At 38.4% G+C, this 20,435-nt stretch overlaps 2 protein-coding genes across 2 annotated transcripts in view; one reads left to right on the top strand and one right to left on the bottom strand.

The window, feature by feature from the left end:
* Nucleotides 1–31: 31 nt before the first annotated feature.
* Nucleotides 32–4,739, bottom strand: naa20 (N-alpha-acetyltransferase 20, NatB catalytic subunit). Its single transcript, XM_049590081.1, has 6 exons — nt 4,623–4,739; nt 3,994–4,018; nt 3,779–3,869; nt 2,585–2,720; nt 2,001–2,146; nt 32–409 (listed from the first exon to the last, which is right to left on the bottom strand). Exons 1-6 carry the CDS (start codon nt 4,673–4,675, stop codon nt 324–326), a joined length of 537 nt encoding a protein of 178 aa, XP_049446038.1. The 5' UTR covers nt 4,676–4,739; the 3' UTR covers nt 32–323.
* A 1,697-nt stretch (nt 4,740–6,436) lies between these two features.
* cd109 (CD109 molecule) overlaps nt 6,437–20,435 on the top strand; it is a 37,638-nt gene continuing 23,639 nt past the window's right edge. The window contains exons 1-15 of the mRNA XM_049590993.1: nt 6,437–6,513; nt 7,466–7,632; nt 7,728–7,756; nt 10,110–10,346; nt 10,643–10,768; nt 11,631–11,670; nt 11,773–11,854; nt 11,936–12,023; nt 12,511–12,655; nt 15,087–15,196; nt 15,566–15,844; nt 17,402–17,503; nt 18,214–18,276; nt 18,615–18,788; nt 19,406–19,558. Coding sequence (XP_049446950.1) covers nt 6,437–6,513; nt 7,466–7,632; nt 7,728–7,756; nt 10,110–10,346; nt 10,643–10,768; nt 11,631–11,670; nt 11,773–11,854; nt 11,936–12,023; nt 12,511–12,655; nt 15,087–15,196; nt 15,566–15,844; nt 17,402–17,503; nt 18,214–18,276; nt 18,615–18,788; nt 19,406–19,558 — 1,872 coding nt within the window. The remainder of the gene's footprint in view (nt 6,514–7,465; nt 7,633–7,727; nt 7,757–10,109; nt 10,347–10,642; nt 10,769–11,630; nt 11,671–11,772; nt 11,855–11,935; nt 12,024–12,510; nt 12,656–15,086; nt 15,197–15,565; nt 15,845–17,401; nt 17,504–18,213; nt 18,277–18,614; nt 18,789–19,405; nt 19,559–20,435) is intronic.

The following is a 20,435-nucleotide window of genomic DNA, read 5'->3' on the forward strand; positions in this document are numbered from 1 at the left end:
TTTTTTTTTTTACAAAAACAACAAAACCAGCTCATGAGCAGTCTTTATTGTATGATCACGGTTTCTTTGCATTATACATACATCAATTCAAACTCATTTGTTGTGTTGTTTCTTACGAAAATGTTCATTTGGAATTTACAGGATTTGAAATTGAGTATTTTATTGTTTTAGAAATTAAAATTTGTACAGTGTGGCTCTCTGACTGTGAATCTGTGACAGTTGAACTATGTACAATGGAGCTGAGCAGGGCCTTAAATTACATATAATTCACATCTGATTATCAGGATGAAGAGAGCAGGGTGTCAGAGAGCCACAGTCTACTGTTATTCGATGTCCTCTGGTCTAACAGGATGTGGCAGCGGGATGATGGACTTCTTCTCTGTGTCTCTGGACAGAGCCTTCCTCATGTCTGCAACAAGGAAAAAAAGAAATTTAAATGGTCAGTTTTTTTCAAGCAAAGTCTCCACTTGTACAGCTCTGTGTGTTCTGGAGAAACACCACCCTAAATAGTTGTGGCGTTATTTAGTGGACAAAATTTCGACTGTCCTCAAAGCTTTGAAAATTAAAAAAAAACAAACAAACAAAAAAAACCCTCATCTTTGCAAAAAACTGTCCTTGTTCCAATCCACAGAAGGCTGTCAAAAGTTTTCATAGAGACAATTTCTTTAGAAGTTCCAATGAAAACTGTTGTTGATTATCCATAATTAACATGGACATTTCTTTCTGGAAAGCCATGCGTGTGTTTAAATATTAATGCTCTGAGCAGCAAAAACTAAATTTAATTCACTTCTATTGTATTAGGTAAGCAAACATGTCAGACATCTTCAAATAAAACCAAACTATCTGCAAGCATTGATGCCACTAAAGGGAGGTGAGAAAATATTTTGTAATTTGAGTGGGCTCTACATACTGAACATTTGGCTTCAAAAGAGGACGTATTGTGCTAATTTTTAGGTTTTTACCAGACATGTCTATGTGCGTTAATGGTCAGAAAGCTTCCTCATACTGGTTGTGCTGGAACACCTGTATTCAGTCACCCTGTCTGAAATGCTCAGTTAAGCACCTTTGTTTTTAAGCCCCCCCTTTATAAAAAGCCCAGTCTGCTCTGATTGGTCAACGTTTCTAGGTCTTTGGTAGCTGCCCTCTCAGCATGTCTCTGCACCATCATTGCAGCTAGAGAATGACTGTGATGGAGTATAGAAGCACTTTCCACCATAAAAAAAAAATCACCAATTAAAGTTTCTAGACCAAATTTTTTACAACCAGACATGTTCCTGTAGCAATGTGGTCCGAAAATTGGAAAGAAATTAGCAACCAAAATGACATAGCATATAGCTACATGTAGCAGTGTAGGCTACATAATGTTCACATTTGTAGTAATCTGCCTAGAGCAGATAAAGAAATCCTCCATGATCTGAGAAGAAAAAATGTTTCAAATATTTTAGAACAATCTGATGCCTATATTAAGCCCCCCCCCCCCCCTCCAAAATGCCAGCCTCGTGCTTTATTGTGGCCATGATCTGAGAATTTGCAAACCTACAGCAGCTGTTTTTAATGTGAAAAGTTGCCAGTCATTACAACTATTTTTTAATAGTTTTGGTCATTTGGGTTTGGTTTCAACAGCTCAATTCTTGGATGCAACACAGCTTTTGGGTGTTTTGTTATCAGATGACTCAAGAGCTGAAGCTTCACACCAGCACCTGAATGCACCACAGAGACAGGCTTTTTTGCAAAGCTATCTATACTTTAAACTACATTACCTCTCAAAGGTCATTAAACCAAAATAAAACTTGAACCAACAGCTGACAGGAAGCAATAAACTAAAAACTGCAGCTTTGAAAATAACCAGCATCGAATGTCTACAAAAACATGTATTGCTCCTTCAGGAGGTTTTTAGAGGGAAAAATCTGATTTGCTTGACAGAACACCTTGAAATTTAAAGAAAAATTTGTACTTGTTTTCTCTTAATATTTGGTTTCAGTTTCGATAACTCATCTCACCGTAAGCGTCTTCGTCAGGTTCTCCATTGCTGGCTGAGTAATACTCTATCACCGTCCTGTAGACACTGTAGCCCAGACGTTTGTACATGTTCACCGCCACCTGGTTGGAGACTCGCACGAAGAGATCCACAAAGAATCCGCCCTTCCTGCAAGACAACGTTAAAGGTCACAGTAACACCTCCATGATGAGGAGAAAACTCTTCTGTTCACAGAGCAAGACAGCATCTTTTACTTCATCAGACAAGATGACTTTCAGAATTAAAATATTAAAAGGAAGGGTGCTCATATGCTGAGTCAATCTTAAGCCTTATAAAAAAAATTGTGTGACATGAATGTTTCCTGGGCAACAACTGTGGAACATTCACAGCAGAGTCAATATAAGTCTGATATCTTTAGCCTGATATACACATGTAGAAAGAAAATTGAAATTTAGAAAAAGGATCCAAAGAGATTCTCAAAACAAACTCACAGCAATTCCATGATTATCATTATTATTATTTTAACATTATTAACAGGCCAGTGCAATAGATAAAGACTTCACTATCCAATATGTGTTGTATACTTAAAGCCATGAGGGTACGAACCTTTCTGAGATCTCCTCCAGCATCTCCATAAGTTTGGCTGCAAGGCCGAGTCTTCTGAACTCGGGGGCGACAGACAGAGCGGTGACGTGACCGTGCCACTCCTCCCGGGCCACAGATCCTTCCGCCTTCCCCATGACTGAAACAAGACACGAGTCACATACAAATAAGCATTACTGAGAGTTTATTTTACCAAAGCAAAGCATATCAAAGTGTGGTAATAAAGTGAAATATGTTGCTGTTGTGTAAGACTGATAAACTAATATTTCCAGAGTATCATGGACTTTTTCATATGCAACAATGACAGTTTTAAATGAACAATTTGATAAGAACAGAACCATATACTTATATAATTATTGAATGTAATTAACAATAGCTTTCTCACAACACAATTTTCAGTCAGTAGATGTGGGAGAGCCACAGGTGTTAGATGTAACAGTAACCATGGCTACAATTTATTCAAGTGTCCAGTAAGCCATGACAGTTTGAGTGAGCATGCATAATACCTGGACACTAATAAATAGAAAATAAATTGAAATCAGCAGCCGTTAGATGTATTTTTCACACCTGGGCTCTCTCTATTGACATGTTTAATGTCTTCCATGAAAAATGGCTACACACATGAAATGTTTAACTTTGTTACTAATGTTTTCATTGAGACTCTTTACTTTTAACATGTCATTGTATCAACTGACACCAAGATGGTACTGAAGGGAGAAATATTTACTTTGCAGGCAGTTGTTTTTTGCTCTGATACGCACTGTCAGCTGTGAGACCATAAGGTGTAGAAGATGAGAAGAGACATGGGAACACCTGAGCTAAATTTCAAATGTCACAGTGTTATTGCCATTGTAGCATTGATTGTTGTTGCCATATTAGACTGTGTCACATTGTTTCCCAAGTGTTTGTAGACAGTTTGCATACAGTACGCTGGTCACTAACCTCACTGTTGCATATGCACCATAATATGCAGTAAAATAAAAATTTAAAAGAGGAAAATCTATTGAAGCAGCAGCTTAACTGTGATGTAACCCCATCTGGAGCACAAGTGGAGTTTGAGTAGATTTTTGTATTGTAAACAAAGTGTTTAATTCGTGGGCTGAACTGTGAAATTCTCTTGTTAAGGACAATCTTTCTGAGCATTCAACCATCCTCGACAACATTGATATATATTGAAAACAACAACAATAAACTTACTGTAGCCCATCAGTTCACCGCCAGGAGCCTCAGCAACGATGAAGTACTCCGGCCAGTGAGCAAGGTACTGGAGGTAAAACGGGATCCCATACTGGAGGTCAAAGGTTAAAGAAAACTACAGACTTCTGTTACATGTAAACAGTTTGTAATTTTTTAATGTAAGAAATGAAAATACGCTTGGCTAGCTGATAGGTTTATCTTAAAATGAAGGATACCGTTTCTGTCAATGGATCCAAGTTGCTGTGGGACAAAACACAGACAAACATCAGTTATTATGATCATTAATTTCATATTTTGCGTTATCATTCATGCCTGGAGTCAATAGTCTTTACCGGTGACACGAACCACACTCAGTCGACGTTTCCTAACTTAACATTATTTGTGAATATCAGCATTTTAAAAAAAATCACTAAAAGTTATACTCATTTCATTAGGGTTTTTCGGTAAACACGAAGCACCAGTGCCTGACAAAACACTGTCAATTTCATTTGTCATCTTTCGCTAACATGCTAGCTAGGTTAGCTAGCTAGCCACTGTGAGTAGGAGAATAATTACATTTTGTACTGAGAGGACAGTAAGTTAACTGATTAAATGTGCGCCGATTTTCCCAGAGGGTTCTAACGATTAACAAGGTGTTTAGTCAGGCATTGACATATTGCTCGTGGCGATTAAACTACAAAATTCTCCATTTTTGAATGGAGTTTGGCTGCGTTCCTCCCAGCCAGCAGTCCATCCACGCTGCTGCACACCTGAACAAGGTGCGCAGATGACTCTGTCACATAAACGCAAGACAGCCTGTCAATTAATAAAATTCATACACTAAAACCGACAAGACCTTACTCACATATTGTTGAATTTAAATAAATCATCGCAGGTGAACGGTCTTAGTGTTGTCATCTCGGCTTTCTGCTGTGTGTCCTTTCACCTCGCAGAGGAAAGGAGACATCGGCTTGTGTTAAAAGGCAAAACGGAATAGAGTAGCGCCCCCTGTTGAAAGGGAGGTATTACATTGCAAAATAGCCTAAGTTAGGCACAAATACACTCCCCATGTACAGTTTATGTGCAACTGTTACAACTGATACAGTCAAATATAACAGTATTGTAACGTTTATTTTTTGTAGAAGCTTTTAGAGAGGTTTTGATTCAACTTAATGATAATTTTGGAGGATTTAGGCCAGTTTGTGGTGCTGCTGAACTGCATTGCATTACACTGACGGGTGTTTCTATTATTTTGTCCACTCCATTCATATCAGTGAAAGTGGGGTAAACAATAGAAACAGACTTGATTGAATTCTAGTTAGTCTTAACTGGTAATTTACTGGTACTTATCACCATCTGCTGTTGAAATAATGAACAGCACCTACATTTTCTGAAAATAGTGGAGGTTGAATCTTTGCTCAAATGATGGTGGAAAACAGACTTAAAACAGACTATTAAATACGCCTACTTATTAGACAAATGGCCATTCTCATTTCATTCGCAGTAAATGAATTGATGATATGTTCTGAAAATGGTAAACACTAACTAATACTAAGATGAGATAAGATAAACCTTTAGTGATCCTCAGAGACAGATATAATACAGATGAATACACAAAGTGAAAGGAATAGATAAGTGGTATATAGCATTAAAATTATATTATACTTAAAAAATAAAGAGCATTCTGAATGATCCTGCAATGGCTTCTTGTGGTAGGCCTGTAAATAGAGGGTTATAATAATCAAGATGACTAGAAACAGCATCTCATAGAGGTCTCACCTTAGCTATATTGCACGAATGATAAAAGGCAGTTTTGGTCAAGGAATCAATATAGGCTTTAAAATTGAGGAACGGATCTGGTATGATACAGATGTACCTGTGGTTGTGTCCGCAAGGCCAGATGTCACAGTTTAGCCGGAACATCCTTGTGATTTTTGTGTCTGTTACTGTGTAGGGCCGCAATAGCATGCTGGGGCCCATCATAACTATCTTATGCCACAGATCCATCACAGTTGATGAGGTATTTCAATAACCACATATGTCAACCACTTGGTGGCACTAGAGCAAAGTCAGGGGATTACTAAGGTCAGTAGGGTTCATCCTCCGGGCAACATCAAAGTCTGCCCAAAATTTAATGGCAGTCCATTCTGTAGTTGCTGGCATGACTAAATAAAATCATATCAGTGTCTTTGTTACCCACCCTAAACAGCTAACTGAGTTCACAGGAACTCTCCTCTTTGTTTTTCAGTGAAAAGTCATAGTCACACTGACACTGAGATTTCAAGCCCTTGGGATTTAGAGTCCTGGGAGGCCCTTTTATGAGGCTTGACCTTTTCCAGCTCCATAATGCAGACGGATAATAGTCCTTACATCAACAGTGAGACTGGACTGATGCCCAATAGGGACATAGTTATTATACATCTTTTAATAATATCACAGGTACATTTTCTCTGTGTGAACAGGCAAAATCTTCTCAGGGTGGAAACACCCAGTCTGAGCTCCTCAATAAAGCCTCCCTGGGGGAATTCAGGTAAGCTGACACTGTTTCAGTTCATCAGGTGATACTGTATGAGGAGGTGGAGGAGGAGGAGGTGGGGTCACAGTCTGAAGGTATGAAGGCTGCCCCTGACATCACCTGTTCCCAGCACTGAGTGAAGCCCCGTGGAGAGAGGTTCACTCATGCAAATGGAGCGTCTCCAGGCGTTGGGATTCTTTGGCCTCATCGTTCTCACTGCCGCCCAGACCACCACAAACAGGTAAACACAGACAGGCACAGGTAAAGCCTGGGAGAGTGTTCTGTACAATTTAAGGGTTTATGTGAGGGTTCTTTCCTGTCAGAACTCTGGCATTTGTTTATTTAAATCATTACATTTAATAATATCATTTGACAAAATACAGAATTTCTTGTATTTTGTAAAGCCATCTGAGGTAAACTGGGATTTGTGATATTGGGCTGTAAATAAACTGAATTGAATTTGTCATATTGCTAAACTATAAAAAGTCACAAGTAGCCTAAACACTGATTTTAGTGTTAAATATGAACTAAAAGAGAATGTATATGACACCTTTTGGTGCTCAGGCTCTCAAAACTGGGCACTTACCACACTAAATTTAACCTATCATAACAAGTCTGATGTAATTTTTATGATTAAACATGTATTATTTTATAATTTGTTTTAAAAATCATTAGTATTTCAGAGAGGTTTGGCACAGTTACGCAGCATCTGACATGCACCAGGATCTTTAACATTTAGACTGGACCTTTGTGCATGGAGCCTTTATTGAGGATTTTTGGTTAAGATTGTTAGGATGTGTTTATCATTATCGTCTTTGGGCTCAACATGATTTTACTTTGCTTTTTACTGTAGGTTTTCAAACAAAAAGGAGAAAAAAGGGCATTTGTTAGAGAGTAGCCTATTTGAGTCAAAATAAACTACAGTGTGTGTGTTCACTGTGTTTTAATAGTTTTTGGACAACAATGGAGCTCTATGACACAGAGGAAGAAGATATCAGGCTTGATACACATACACACTACTTGTTAGTGCTGTACAGCCCGGGCTGGCCCACAGGAGGACCGGGGAGTTCCCCAGTGGCCTGGCCCGCAAGTGGTCTGCTCTGGCCTGCCTGTCTTCTTCTGATTTTTTTTTAAAGTGCGCTCTGCAGCAAGAATCTCATAGTTGCTTGTTCCTGATTTGTTTGGTTTTTCAGCCCCGGCCCTCGGCCCTCCTACCTGCTGCTGGCCCCCAGAACCCTCCGTCCTGGAGTCCCGACATCAGTGTCTGTCACCATCCTGATCTCCTCTGAGGTCACTGTGTCTGCTCACATCGTTCATGACGACCAGAATGTGGCCTCAGACTATGCTACAGTTGAAGGAGGTTAAACCTATTGTGTTTCATCAACAAAAGTCTTCTGATTTAAATAACTTTGCAGTACAAGAAAATAACGTAACTGTCAAATTCTGTTTTTTAAGGTTCAACCAAGCTGCTGACTTTGCCACCTGTAAGTATGACATATCTTTATTCTAAGCTTGTAGGTTTTCAACCTCTCTAGCAGTGTGGCTTTATGGCATTGTTGGTCAGTCCTCCACTTTGGTCCAGAGTGAAATATCTCAAAAACTATTAGACAGATTGCCATGAAATTTTGTACAAATGTTGATGGTCCGCAGCAGATGAACCCTAATAACTTCGGTTATCCTGTGTCTTTTCATTTACTGCCATTATCAGGTCAAAGTTTTACATTGTCCAATATTTTGATTTATGACCAAGTAAACTAATGGCATTCACATCAGTCTCAGCTTTGCTTTTTGTTTACTGCTAATTATTGAATGTTAGCATGCTAACAAGCTACACTAAGATGGTGAGCATGGTGAACCTGCCAAACATCAGTATAGTCATGTACATGTTAGTATGCAGATGTTAGCATTTAACTCAAAGCACCACTGTTTCTATAAACAGCATCACAGAGCTGCTAGCATGCTAATCTCTATAAATAGATACCTGCAAATGTATGAGGAATGTGTAGGCGATGACACATAGTTTTGGTAGTGGAATCGTTTGCAGGCCAGGTAGTATTTACTAGTTATTTCTGAGTGGGCTTTGATTGCCTGCAGCAAAAGAGGCAGAATGCATTTGCCAAAATGCAATCTCAGCACCCATCAGCTATTGTCTGAGTGCCATTTAGCTTTCCGATAGATTTTTTTCCTAATTTATCTGCTCTTATATGCAGATATCTGTTTATAGAGATTAGTGGAAATGTTGTCTGTCTCAAGTTGCGAATTTAACTGTAAACAATAACCAGCAAACGGAAGAGGAAGACTGGTGGTGTGTCTCAAATCACATATTTCCGTTAGTACACTTCCATGTAGTATACTATGTGCACTACTTATTGGCGTAGAGCGCAAATTTCGACAGGGTAGTGTTGTCTCAAGCCAAACATGGCTGTTGGGCACTCACCGGAAATGATGACCACAGATTAGCTAGTTAGCAAACTAGCATTAGCATTCGTGTTATTGTTCACGGTACCAAATCATTACAGACTGCTAAATTAACCCAATAAACATAAACTGCTGGCTTATACCTGACAACAGTATAGTGGTGCTTAGTGCAGAAAACACATGTATTTGTACAATGCAGCGACGTTCACGGTCGCACAGTCCTTGGCTGCCATTTCCAGTTTGAAAAGTGGTCCGATCCCCTTTGGCTACGTAGCCCAGATGGCAACCATTGAGGGCGAGAAGTGTCCATAGTTCGACACTTCTTGACCATTTTGAGTGCACCATCTGGGTACTCATAGTGCACTGCATTTTTCCATACTTCTCAGTGTGAACGCATTTATGCACTCAAAATATTAAGTGTAAGTACAGAAGTACGCGATTTGAGACACAGCATAGGTCTTGCTGCACCGGATCTTCTGAAATATTTGCTGTTGCTCCCAGAGGTGTATCATCATCAGACAATAGCCAATAGATTGCTAGCATGGCTGTAGAGTCTCTGTCTTGTTTACAGACACATTTATTTTTTGTCTAGGATCCCTCATATTTAGGTGCACCAGAGATATGTACTGAGGCAGGATATTTAACAGATGAAAACCTTTCTAAAGTAATTTGTAATTGCCTCCAGCAACTGTTTACTTCACCCTATGATCAGCTCTGTAGAGAATTTGAAAACTTTGCCTTTGGACACTGCTGGTAAATGTCTTCGAGCAGTGGTGAATTTTTTTTTTCTTAATGAAACATAAACAAACACTGATTTCCTGTTTTCAAAGCAGAGAGGAGAGGATTTTTCTTGAAGTGTAAACTGATACTTTTGAACAGAAACAGATATGATGAAGTAAAATTCGGACAGATGTTGAGCAGATCCAAACTTAAAGCCTCTTGGCTTTTATATCAGGTTAGAGCAGCCTCAAAAACAGATTCCTAAAAAGGTCAATTTAGGTTTTAGGTTTCTTGGATTTGAATACAATACTTGTCTTTTGGTGTATAGAGAGGCGAAGTCCCTCCCCTTCCAGCGGACCACCAGTTATTGCTGAAAAATATACTTACTTAACAGCAAGAGACAAATAATTTTTGATCCCATTTGAATTATGCCATGAATATGAATATATTTATAAATTAAATAATTTTGCAAGTGTTTGTTGTACAACTGTTAAAGCATATGACTGAGCATACATAATTAGAGAGCCTACACACCCAAAAGTCATGGACATCATTCTCACTGAAGTTATTATGCGCCATGTGTGTTTTGTATCAGGATGTACTTGAATGAGCAGTGGGTCTTGCTTGTTTTTTTGTTTCCCCATAAAAGACATCAGGTAAGGTAATGGTAGGTAACCCCTTAATTTTGAACCCCTGCAGATCCATGAGAGCAAAACCAGCTACCGGTACCCATATGTGCTGGAGGTCAAAGGTCACATAGGTAGTGTCCAGGTTTTCTCCAACTCAACAAGGCTGCACTTCGACCCCAAAGGCTTCTCCACCTTCATTCAGACAGACAAACTGAACTACCTGCCTGGGCAGCAGGTGAAGATCAGAGTGGTGTCCATTCACCCTGACGGGAAACCCTCTGAGAGTCTTGTGGACATTATCATCAGAGTGAGTGTGACCTCAATATACAGTATACATTATTGAACTCTCCAAATACACTGTGTAGATATACTGCTTCTTTAAATTGCAGCATATAAATAATCAAACATCTTGATTATGTTTATGATTTTGTTGCTTTATTGATACGTACTGACAAAACTTCTTCCTACTCAACATGACCATACATATGCTGATTTTTTTTTTTTTTTTTTTTTTTTAATTTGTGTTGGTTGCTTGACTTTAGCTCTGTCCATCATTATATAGCATAATTTAATTTCTCTCTTTCCATGTTGTACATGATCCAGGACCCGAGGGGAAACCTGCTTAGACAGTGGCTGTCTTTGGACAGCGTCCGTGGGGTTGTGTCCAAAGAGTTTCGCCTGTCCAAAAACCCGCCCCTGGGTAAATGGACCATCGTCTCAACAGTTGGTGTAAGTCTGCTACACTCCACCTAGTCCACAAAGTGTACCTTAAAAGTCACTGAACGATCCTGTAAGATGGCAAACAACAACATGTATTTCTGTGACTGCACTGTGAGACACTGCACAAGCAAAAGAGGACCCAAAAGCAGTTTTTCCCATAGACTAAAATTGTGAAAGAGATGTCTGTACATTTTTTTTTCCATCGTCACAACCCATGCTTAATGATTCCTTTCACTGTCAGGATTTGATTCATTCAGTCCAATAACAAATTGCAAGATTAAATCATTTTATACGCAATCAAGTTAGCGGAGCGCTAAACCAGAAGTTAGCCAGCTTGGCTGGCGGAAGTCTCTAGTACGCCTGCTCAAATGGGCCCTTAGATGAAGAAAATTCAGGTAGTTTTATACTTGGGAAGTTGATTTTGTTTGGCTTCATGCACCACTGAGGAACTTTCATAGGAAACAAAAAAACAAGAGGCTGTAGGCCAACACAGAAAGTCTTGTGAGTTAATGTAATAAGTGGTCTATGCATCCAGCTCAGTCTCCAGCGGTGTATCCAGCTCTATTTATACATCCCTGAGTGTACACTGTTCGCTGCTAGCTGCCTGCTCAGTCATCTCCGTGTTGAGAACCCTGTGCAGTCAGCATGAATCAGACTCTGAATCATAGATAGGCTTTGATCATGTATAGAGCTCCTTCAACAAGAATCTCTACATTAATCTTTCTCATCTCTACAGATGAGATAGATTAATAAAAGAAAGACACATTTATTTTTCTTTCCACTAATGGGATAAAAATGTAAAGTCTGTCCTGCTGGTTGCACCAGAGCAAATGTCATGTTGTTACCTAACTCAAAAGTGTTTGCTTTACAGAGTGTTTCAAGTGAGAAGTGTTTCAATGTGGCTCATTATGGTACGTACAGTTTCTCTTGACCTATAGCGTTTTTGCAAAACACATTTTGATATTATATTTTGTCAACCATGAAACCCATTATCATTGTGTGTTTTGTTGCAGTGCTGCCAAAGTTTGAAGTTGTGATAGAAGCTCCGGATGTCATTTATCATGAGGACACTCTGTGGGGCTCCATTACAGCAAAGTGAGAACCTTTTTTTGTGTAACATAGGCCTATATAACGTTGTTTCATTACTCATATTTACGTTTGTGTTTTCATCCTCAGGTACACGTATGGCAAGCCTGTTCATGGACATGTGAACATAACATTCCTCCTTAACTCTCATGAAGAGGCTTATGATGAAGATAGAGAGGTGTGTCATTTTATCTAAAGCTCCTATATGTGATTTGAAAGCATACTGTGAAAAATGAAAAGTCACAGTTTCCTTATGTAATGACAACTGCATTTATATTGTGTTAAATGTGTGGTATAATTATCATAATGCCTGCCCTACTACCTGTGTAAATGTTACTTAAGATTTTTGTCCAAATTTGTAGTGCATCCAGTGCTAAGAAAAAGGGTAGATCATTTAAGTAATTTATTAAGTTAAAGAACAAACCTTTGCTGGTTATTTGAGGAATGACTAGTTTGTTTTGTTAAAATACTTGGAAGTTTTTGGGATTGTCAGACAGTAAGAATTTAGAAGACATCCCCTTGACACCTGGTAAATTGAAATGGACATTTATCATTATTACTGACTTTTTGTTTGCTAATCAAGAAACTAACAAATACTGTATAATCAATAGATTAACTGAAGACAAGTGAATATCCTTCATGACATCACCATTGCTTTAATTTAGATTGATGGCACCACAGACTTCATGTTTGACATTCCTGACCATGACTATCACACAATGCACAAAAGGGCTCTAGAGATGGCCTATGACGAATACATGGGTGAAGAGTGTCTAATTATTGTGGCTCATGTGACTGAATACCTCACAGGTAAGTAGTTTTTACCTCTTGGCTACACTTATTCATGAGACTTATATTGATAAGTGACGGTGGTCATGTCCTCTTGTGTTGTTTCTGGGAATTTATGGAGAGTTTACATTCTACAAAGTGAATATTTTACAGGTTGCTTCCAGTATATTTTAGCTTAAATGTATTTAAATTGTACTACTTTTACTTCAGTAGATTAACTCCTAGGTCTAACTGTAAATCCATGCAAATTTAAACTTATGACAAGTGAATTTTGAAGCGTGAATCTGAACCATTGACTGATAGCAAGCCATCTTTACAATGCTTACCTTTGAGGAAATGAGTTTGGAGTCCAGAGTGGAAGACAAAGCTTATTAGCTGTGTAACAAACTGCTCCCCAGATTACTGGTTTACACAAAGTTGTGAGACAGGAGTCGAGGGTACAATAATAATGTCTTATTGTCGTGTTAGCAACCAAGCTAGTTAGCTTGTTAACTGATGCTAACTGACAGTTTGCAAGGTAATTAGCCTCAAAGTAAATTAATGTACAATAGACTAATAGCTACCTGTTAGAAATTTGATAGCCCAGCTGCAGGCCCCCCTAAGGTGATTATTATCATATGTAAAATAACAGCTGTATTTGTTGTTGTTTCAGTGGTTTACTCATACAAGTTATCATTTGAAAGCTATGCTCCTTGCGGTTCCATTAATGCTAACCATTTCAAGATACATCCACCACAGCAGGTTCAATAAATACTTCTGTCAGACAAAAAACAAATCGTTATTACTCCCCTGAAACATCAATATTATCCAGACAGAAAAGCTGCTTACACATTCCCAGGGTTCCAGTCAATCTAAATTCAGTGAAATATGTAGTCCAAATACATTATCACATCAGATATCAACAAACTACTGTTGCATCATATCAAACATTTATATTTTTCCACATATTATCCATAATTTCTGCCATTCTGAATGTAAACAACCAACTGCCTGAATATCAAAATGGCAGCGTACTCCTGACCTTTCCATAGACACCTCACTCCAGCCAATAGGAGCTTCCAGTGCTGTTGTTGGGGCCCAGCAAGTGACTGTGTTGCGAGAACTTGCGTTCCTAACATTTTCAGAGATCTAGCCAATCAAAGAGCCAGCGATTTGCCTGATGGCTTATGGGTCTTGTAGTCAATGGCACTCCGGCGCTCCAAAGGAGGTCTGAACTCCTTACATGAAAATTACAGAAATTGCTCCTCTGTTGTCTTAAGGGAACACAAAACTTTGTTCTTATCAATTTAGGTTTTCTATAAGTGTTTTTAAATACAGTAAGCTCCTAAATCCATATTTTTGTCTGTGTTGATTTGTTTTTCACTTATAATCTCACATTCAGTACATTGAAAAGTGCCTCAATAAAACTTGAGAAAAACATATGTAAAATGTTTATTTTCTGTGATATTGTATCTACTTTGAAGTTGGACAAGGTGAGGCTTCATGCTATGGTCCTATTATGTCCTATTCTAGTTAATACCTCCCAGTTTTAGTCATCTGCAGCATCTGGTTTTCCAAGAAAATATTTAGGTGAAAATACAATTAAAAAAAACATAAAACTTTTATTTCAGAATGTTGAAACTCAGTGACAGAAGAACTTAAAGTAATCCTGACTGTTTGGGAAAAAACTGAAGTGTTACCTTTCAAATGAGACCTTACATGTACTAAAATGGAACAAGAACAGCTTTCAGTTTACTTTGGGTATGCCTTGGATAGGCGTTTTAGTAGCCTGGTTCCAGACCATAGACCCCGGCCACTCAACTGAGTAGGCTTGCATCTCTGGTCTGGCATACTGCAATGAATTTGTGATTTATCTCGTCCAAGCGATGGACGGACCAATGAACGCCGGGGGTGGGGGTGGGTCTAGCGATTAGCCAATTAGCGCCACGCTGATATCAAGCTGTACGCCGGTGGGAAACTGGTGAGGATAGCAATCAATGGCAACTGCTGCAGATCCTACAGACCACATTAACGATGCTATCGAGGTATTTCGCCACTACTCGTGTTAATGGAGGACCAAATTAAGGAAGCTGCTAAACTGGATTTAACGGCGATGCAGCTGGGCGTGCATGACGATGGAGGCATTTTAAACGGGCAATGCTCGCTTGTTTTCGGCACCCCCGATGCATGGATACTAATGATGTCAGATTCTGGGTGAGTCGTTTATCTCTACTGATTGGTTAGGGAAAAATCAAATTCCCTCCCCCTTGTAAATTGCCTTCAATGGAAGCCATGTCAGACTGAAGGTTCTGGGAGCTTCAGTCTGACACTCAGGCTAGCGTTTTAGGTGAATTTAGATGAATTTTACAGGATGCTAAAGAGGTTTTAATTAAATGAAGCATTAATGAGTTGCTGTATACTACAGTGGAATTTGTTTATTAACCAGATATAAGTGATGCTTCTCATGTTTCAGGTCTCACATATAACAGTACGGCAAAGGTGTATTTGGAAAAGTACAGATATAAAATTTCCTTTGATGGCTACTCCCAAATATTAAAGCCCTCTATGAACTTCAGTGCTTGGGTAAGGAAAGCAATTTTTTTATAAGTTTAATAATTATTATTATTATAATTTGTAATTTTTTTAAGGATAAATTACTTTGTTGTGCTGATGAATGTGCACCCTCTTCTATAAAATCAAACATACATTTCTTACAATTATAAAAACTGGTATTTTTACGTAAAGTGCTATAATGTGCAACACTTTCAAAAGTTCTCATTAAAAAGTACAACAAGTATTAGTTTCACATTCAGAATCATTTAACTCATTTTACTGCTATCCACAGACAGTGGCCTCATATTGCACATTTACTGCCGCATGCAATTGATTTTACATTGCTCTATTTCTTTATATAAAAGAAGCATACTGTAAATACTTTTCTTGGTTTTGTAGTTGAAAATATCTACATACAACAATCAGCCACTGTCACTTGAGGATCAGCAAAAGACTGTTACAGTGTCAGTGATGCAGCGAAAGCAAAGGCCACTGATTTGGGAAACTTACAAGAAAGAAGAAATGGTGCTTCAATCAAACATGTCTGGCCCTTCAGGGACAGTGCGTCCCCATCAAGAGGAGATGCAGTCTAAAGAAATGGAGTTTCCTGTACCTGCAGATGGAGTTATACCCCTCAACATCAAGGTCATGGATGAAACGGAAGTACTCACAATTGATGTAAGATGATCTTTTTATCAACCTCAATCTTTCTGTTAACCTGACTGAATAGTCAAGTCAATGCAATGAGTGTAAAATGACAAAGACACAGAAAGGATAAAATAATTTTCAGTGTGATTTTGACAGACACTGCTAAGTGTGCAATGCCAAAACAGAAACAGAGAAATATCTCACAGCTGGAAAAAAGTGAGAGAATTTTGGATTTTAGTGCAGCAGATGAAATTGCTTAAATAACCAGAGTTTTTCATCAGGGCACAGCTGAAAATTCGAAAATGTGAAAGGTAAACATACAACTCAACTTAAATGAAAAAAAAATCCCTTTCAGTCAGTACGCTCGATACACCTGTCAAGGCCATGAGACTGTTGTAGACAAGGGAAGACCTGTCTTCCCCTAGGGCTAAAAAAGACCCAGCAAAGTCTCTCAATCTTTTTGCACTTACCTTGCTTAAATTGACTACAGCAGAACCCTCACTAGTGATTTAAGTGTAACTCAGGTACTCAGCTTAGCTAAGGGATATCTGTTTAGCCTGGGAAACAAATTATTTAAACTATTTCAATGCCAGTTTAGCATTAGCTAATCAACTACTTGCTTGTTTAGCATGCTAACTTGCGAAGTGTAATGGCCCCAGAGAATTAAAATAGAAGCTCTCCCAGCAGGTCTAGCAAAGCTAGTAGAACCCAATATCGTCCATGCCAATGTATTGTACCTCATTTACCTCCCTCAGGAAACACTGATAATATTTGTAACCTCTAATTTACAATTGGAAGTAAATAAATTGTGTTCATACCACATGGCATAGTTACTTTAGTTAAACTATGGTAAACAATTTTTAATGGGGAGTTGTCTGTACATTTTCTGTATTATTTCTTATAAAAAAAAAAACAGCAGAGTACATTAATATCTTGTGCAATACGCCACCATTAACACTGCAACATACGGACTACTTAACTACTAATATTTAGTGTGGAATTTGAGCATAGCGGTCGTTTTTATGATGGTATTAATTGAAATATAAAGTGGCGTATCATCTGCAAAGAAGGGAAACAAAAAGCCATGTTAAAAGATTTCCAGCACCAGCTGGAGGCAATTAAACCATCTTCTGATTGACTGGGATAAGCTTTATGATATCAACTGATTTCCAATCCTCTGCTTATTGTAACCCATTTTCAAGTCAACTAAATGTGCTTCACACATCTGCAAGTTCTCTATGGAGTTTTTAAACTCTACTAGCACTATGGAGCATTTTATGTATGAACTGGTCCCATTTTTGATTATCACATACGGGGATTCACATTCACATGCATACCCAAATAACATGATACACATCCCTGTCAGTGGTATGGTATGGATCTAGAGATGCCGATAACATGTCAAGATATTCAGCAATGCTGAATGCAGGACTCATAATTAGGATGCTCCAATGGATATTGTAATTGTGTTAGAACATTATGGTACCTTTGAAGCTGGAAGAGAAAAAGATGTTTTATACAAAGATGTACTTACCACGTCCACAAAAATGCCTCTTCACATATTTATCGTCTGTTGTTTATTTTCAGGCTTATTTTGAGGACAGCCATGGAACTCTACAACTCTACAGAAGCTACACATCCCCCAGTCACTCCTACCTGCAGATCCAAAAACCTTCCACACCTGCAGAGGTAAATTTGAAGAATACAGTACAGTATAGCTTCATCTGTGATACATGGTTTTATCTGGTGGTAGGGCTACACCAATCAATTTTTTTTTTCACTGATTAATCTAATGATTACTTTATCAATTAGTCGTCACAACAAAGCGCTCTGGTATGGTTTTGCTTCAAGTTTATGTGCATAGCAGTTGTACTCCTGTGAGAGGTCATTTTCAATTTTGGGGCTAGATTTTGTAGCTGCTACTTGTTCTCCAGAGGAATCCATGCTTTATCTGGGCACAGCTCACCTGGGCCACACTGCCTCAGTGTGTTTGACAATGCAGTGGCTTGTTGTGCTCCATATGAGTTAGTACCAGCTTTTAATTGTGTAAATACAGAAGTTAGAACAGCAGCCAGCGCAGTGTCGTAGCAGCAGTGCTGTCTGTATGAACACTGCACATGCGCAAGCAGCATCAGTTCAGCAAGGTAGCCGTCACACACTGCTCACACAGGCAGTGTGGCCTGGATGTTACTTAATTGCAACGCACCATTGCATGTTTTGTAAATCAATGTATTTCCAGAATCAGTGATGTTGATAACATTGATGAATCGCCCCAGCCCTATCTGTTAGTATTGTGGAAATACTGTTGGTCAACAGTGGTAAAAATGGGATGTGTATTTACTTCAATGATGTACTTAAAGTCATTCAACATGTCATGTCAAAATCTCCTCTTCCTTTAGACTGGTTCACCCCTACTGTTGCATGTTGAAAGGAATTTTGAAATGGCAGAGATTCACTACATAGTAAGTATGATATTATGACACTGTAAGAAGGTGCTTCATTGAATTCATATATTGCATTTAATTAATTTACGCTTTATTCAATCTTCTGAGACTTTATTTAGAGTGACTTACATTAAGTGCAACTGTGCAATAAACTTGAATTTTTCACATTATCTAGACTAGATTTGTATGATGTTTCCCTGATGCCATATTCTGACATCTTTTATTTTGTTTATTTTTCATTTTTAATTTTTGTGTTTTTACACTGTCTGTTTTACATCTTGTGCAGCACTTTGTGAAAGTATTTTTTAGCAGAACTGAATTAAGAATTAAGGACATGTCTGTTTTTCTGTGTGAAGGTAAAGTCCAGAGGTCAGGTGGTTTCTGCTGGGAAAGGCTCTGGTGTTCTAACTCTGGTCCCAGAAATCTCCTGGGCTCCTCTGGCCTGCATTATCGTCTACTGTGTGCATCCCAGTGGAGAGATTGTCAGTGACATAATGCACCTACCCATCAGCCAAATTTTACAAAACCAGGTGATTTATTCTCTCATTTGTTTTCAATTTTCGTTCAATTAAGAAAAGGCAAAATTATAATTTAGTTGTGAGTATTGTGAGTATGATATGTTATAAAGATGGTAAAACCAGTGAACAGAAAAGTAGAGTTCAAGTTAGCAAATGCTCACTAGCCTGACAGTAATCTAGTAGAAGAAGAAGAAGGAAAAAAAAAAGTAATCTAGTTGATTTGCCTAAACTGTAAGCCATTCACAAGCTTGTGAAATGTTTGGAAAAAGGTTCATTTGGGGGTTAAGTTTGACTTTTCTCCTCAATCAGGGTAGTCCCCGCGACAGAGCAGGACTAAATTACTAACTGTCACAAAGTCAGAAAAAATCTCATCTAGCGAAATTGATCACAAATGCCATCAGAATCTGTCTGTTGTTGGCTAGAAATTTTATTTAAAGGTAGTGTTCATGGATGAGGTCCCTAGTTCAGATGTTAATTGAGATTAAAAAAATTGTGTGGTTGTGCATTTTCATGACTGTCGAGACTTATTTGTTTCACCACAGATTTGCCAGATGTAATGTCTGCTGGTGTACAGTGGTCTAAAATGGTGTACCATTCTGTGTAATGTAATGATGATATATGACTGGCAGGTGTCTCTGAGGTGGAGCGACACTAAGATGATGCCAGGTGGTGAGGTCACACTGAGGATCACGGTGGAAGAGCCCGCCTCTCTGGTCGGGATCCTGGTGGTCGACAAAGCGACAAAGTGGAAGGGATCATACAATGACATCACCAAGGAGATGGTGAGAACAAGTCGCTCCTCGTGCCTTGTTTATATCTCGAGTTTTACTGTTTTATCGTATTCTGACTCAAAAAAACAACCAGTATACATGCCTGTAGTCAAATGAATATACAGTTACCTTAAATTCAGTACTAAGGTGTCATATAGTAAAATACTGACTTATTGATTCTGAAGATTGGAAACGGTTCCAATACTCATTTTCTGCACCTTCTCACTCTCTCTTATTGTCATTGTTTACTACAGTCATTGTGCTGTTCTCTGATACTGACAAAAAAAGGAAACGTTATCGTCATTTTATAGCCTTGTTAAACAGTATTTATCTTTTAATAAATGTACACTCTTGAAAATGATATTGAATATGAATCTTTTTCAAGATATTGCATCAAAGTTAGAAATTACAGTATTGTGACAAAAGTAACTACAAGCATCTTTCAAAAAAGTTATTTCATTGGTTAGACCTTTGAAACTTTGGAAATGTCTTAGCCAGTAAAGACTTCAGTAATGTATACAACGGTTGCTAAGGCTGGGCCCATCATTATAAACCCAATGCTAAATATATATTACATCATCCAAAACCACAAGGCCATTTTTTAATTTTCAAAACCCTATTTAACCCTATAAAAAATATGTGAAGCAGTTTGTTGTGGCTTCAGTCTGACCCTCGGTCAAGGGGATAAATCTTACAGCTTCGAGTCACGTGTTTCTTGTTTTGTGACGACAGTTGATTGCCATATAACCTGCTTTGTTCTTTACAAGTCCTTCCAGTAATCTATGAATGCAAGAAGCTTCCATAACACCCCAGGGTCCTCTCTGGTTTAATACTTTTCCAACAGTTTTTCAGCTATATGTCTGCCCGTATTTTTCCTATGAAACTCAAT

The sequence above is a fragment of the Epinephelus fuscoguttatus genome, linkage group LG11 (assembly GCF_011397635.1).
Source record: "Epinephelus fuscoguttatus linkage group LG11, E.fuscoguttatus.final_Chr_v1".
Taxonomy (NCBI): Eukaryota; Metazoa; Chordata; class Actinopteri; order Perciformes; family Serranidae; genus Epinephelus; species Epinephelus fuscoguttatus.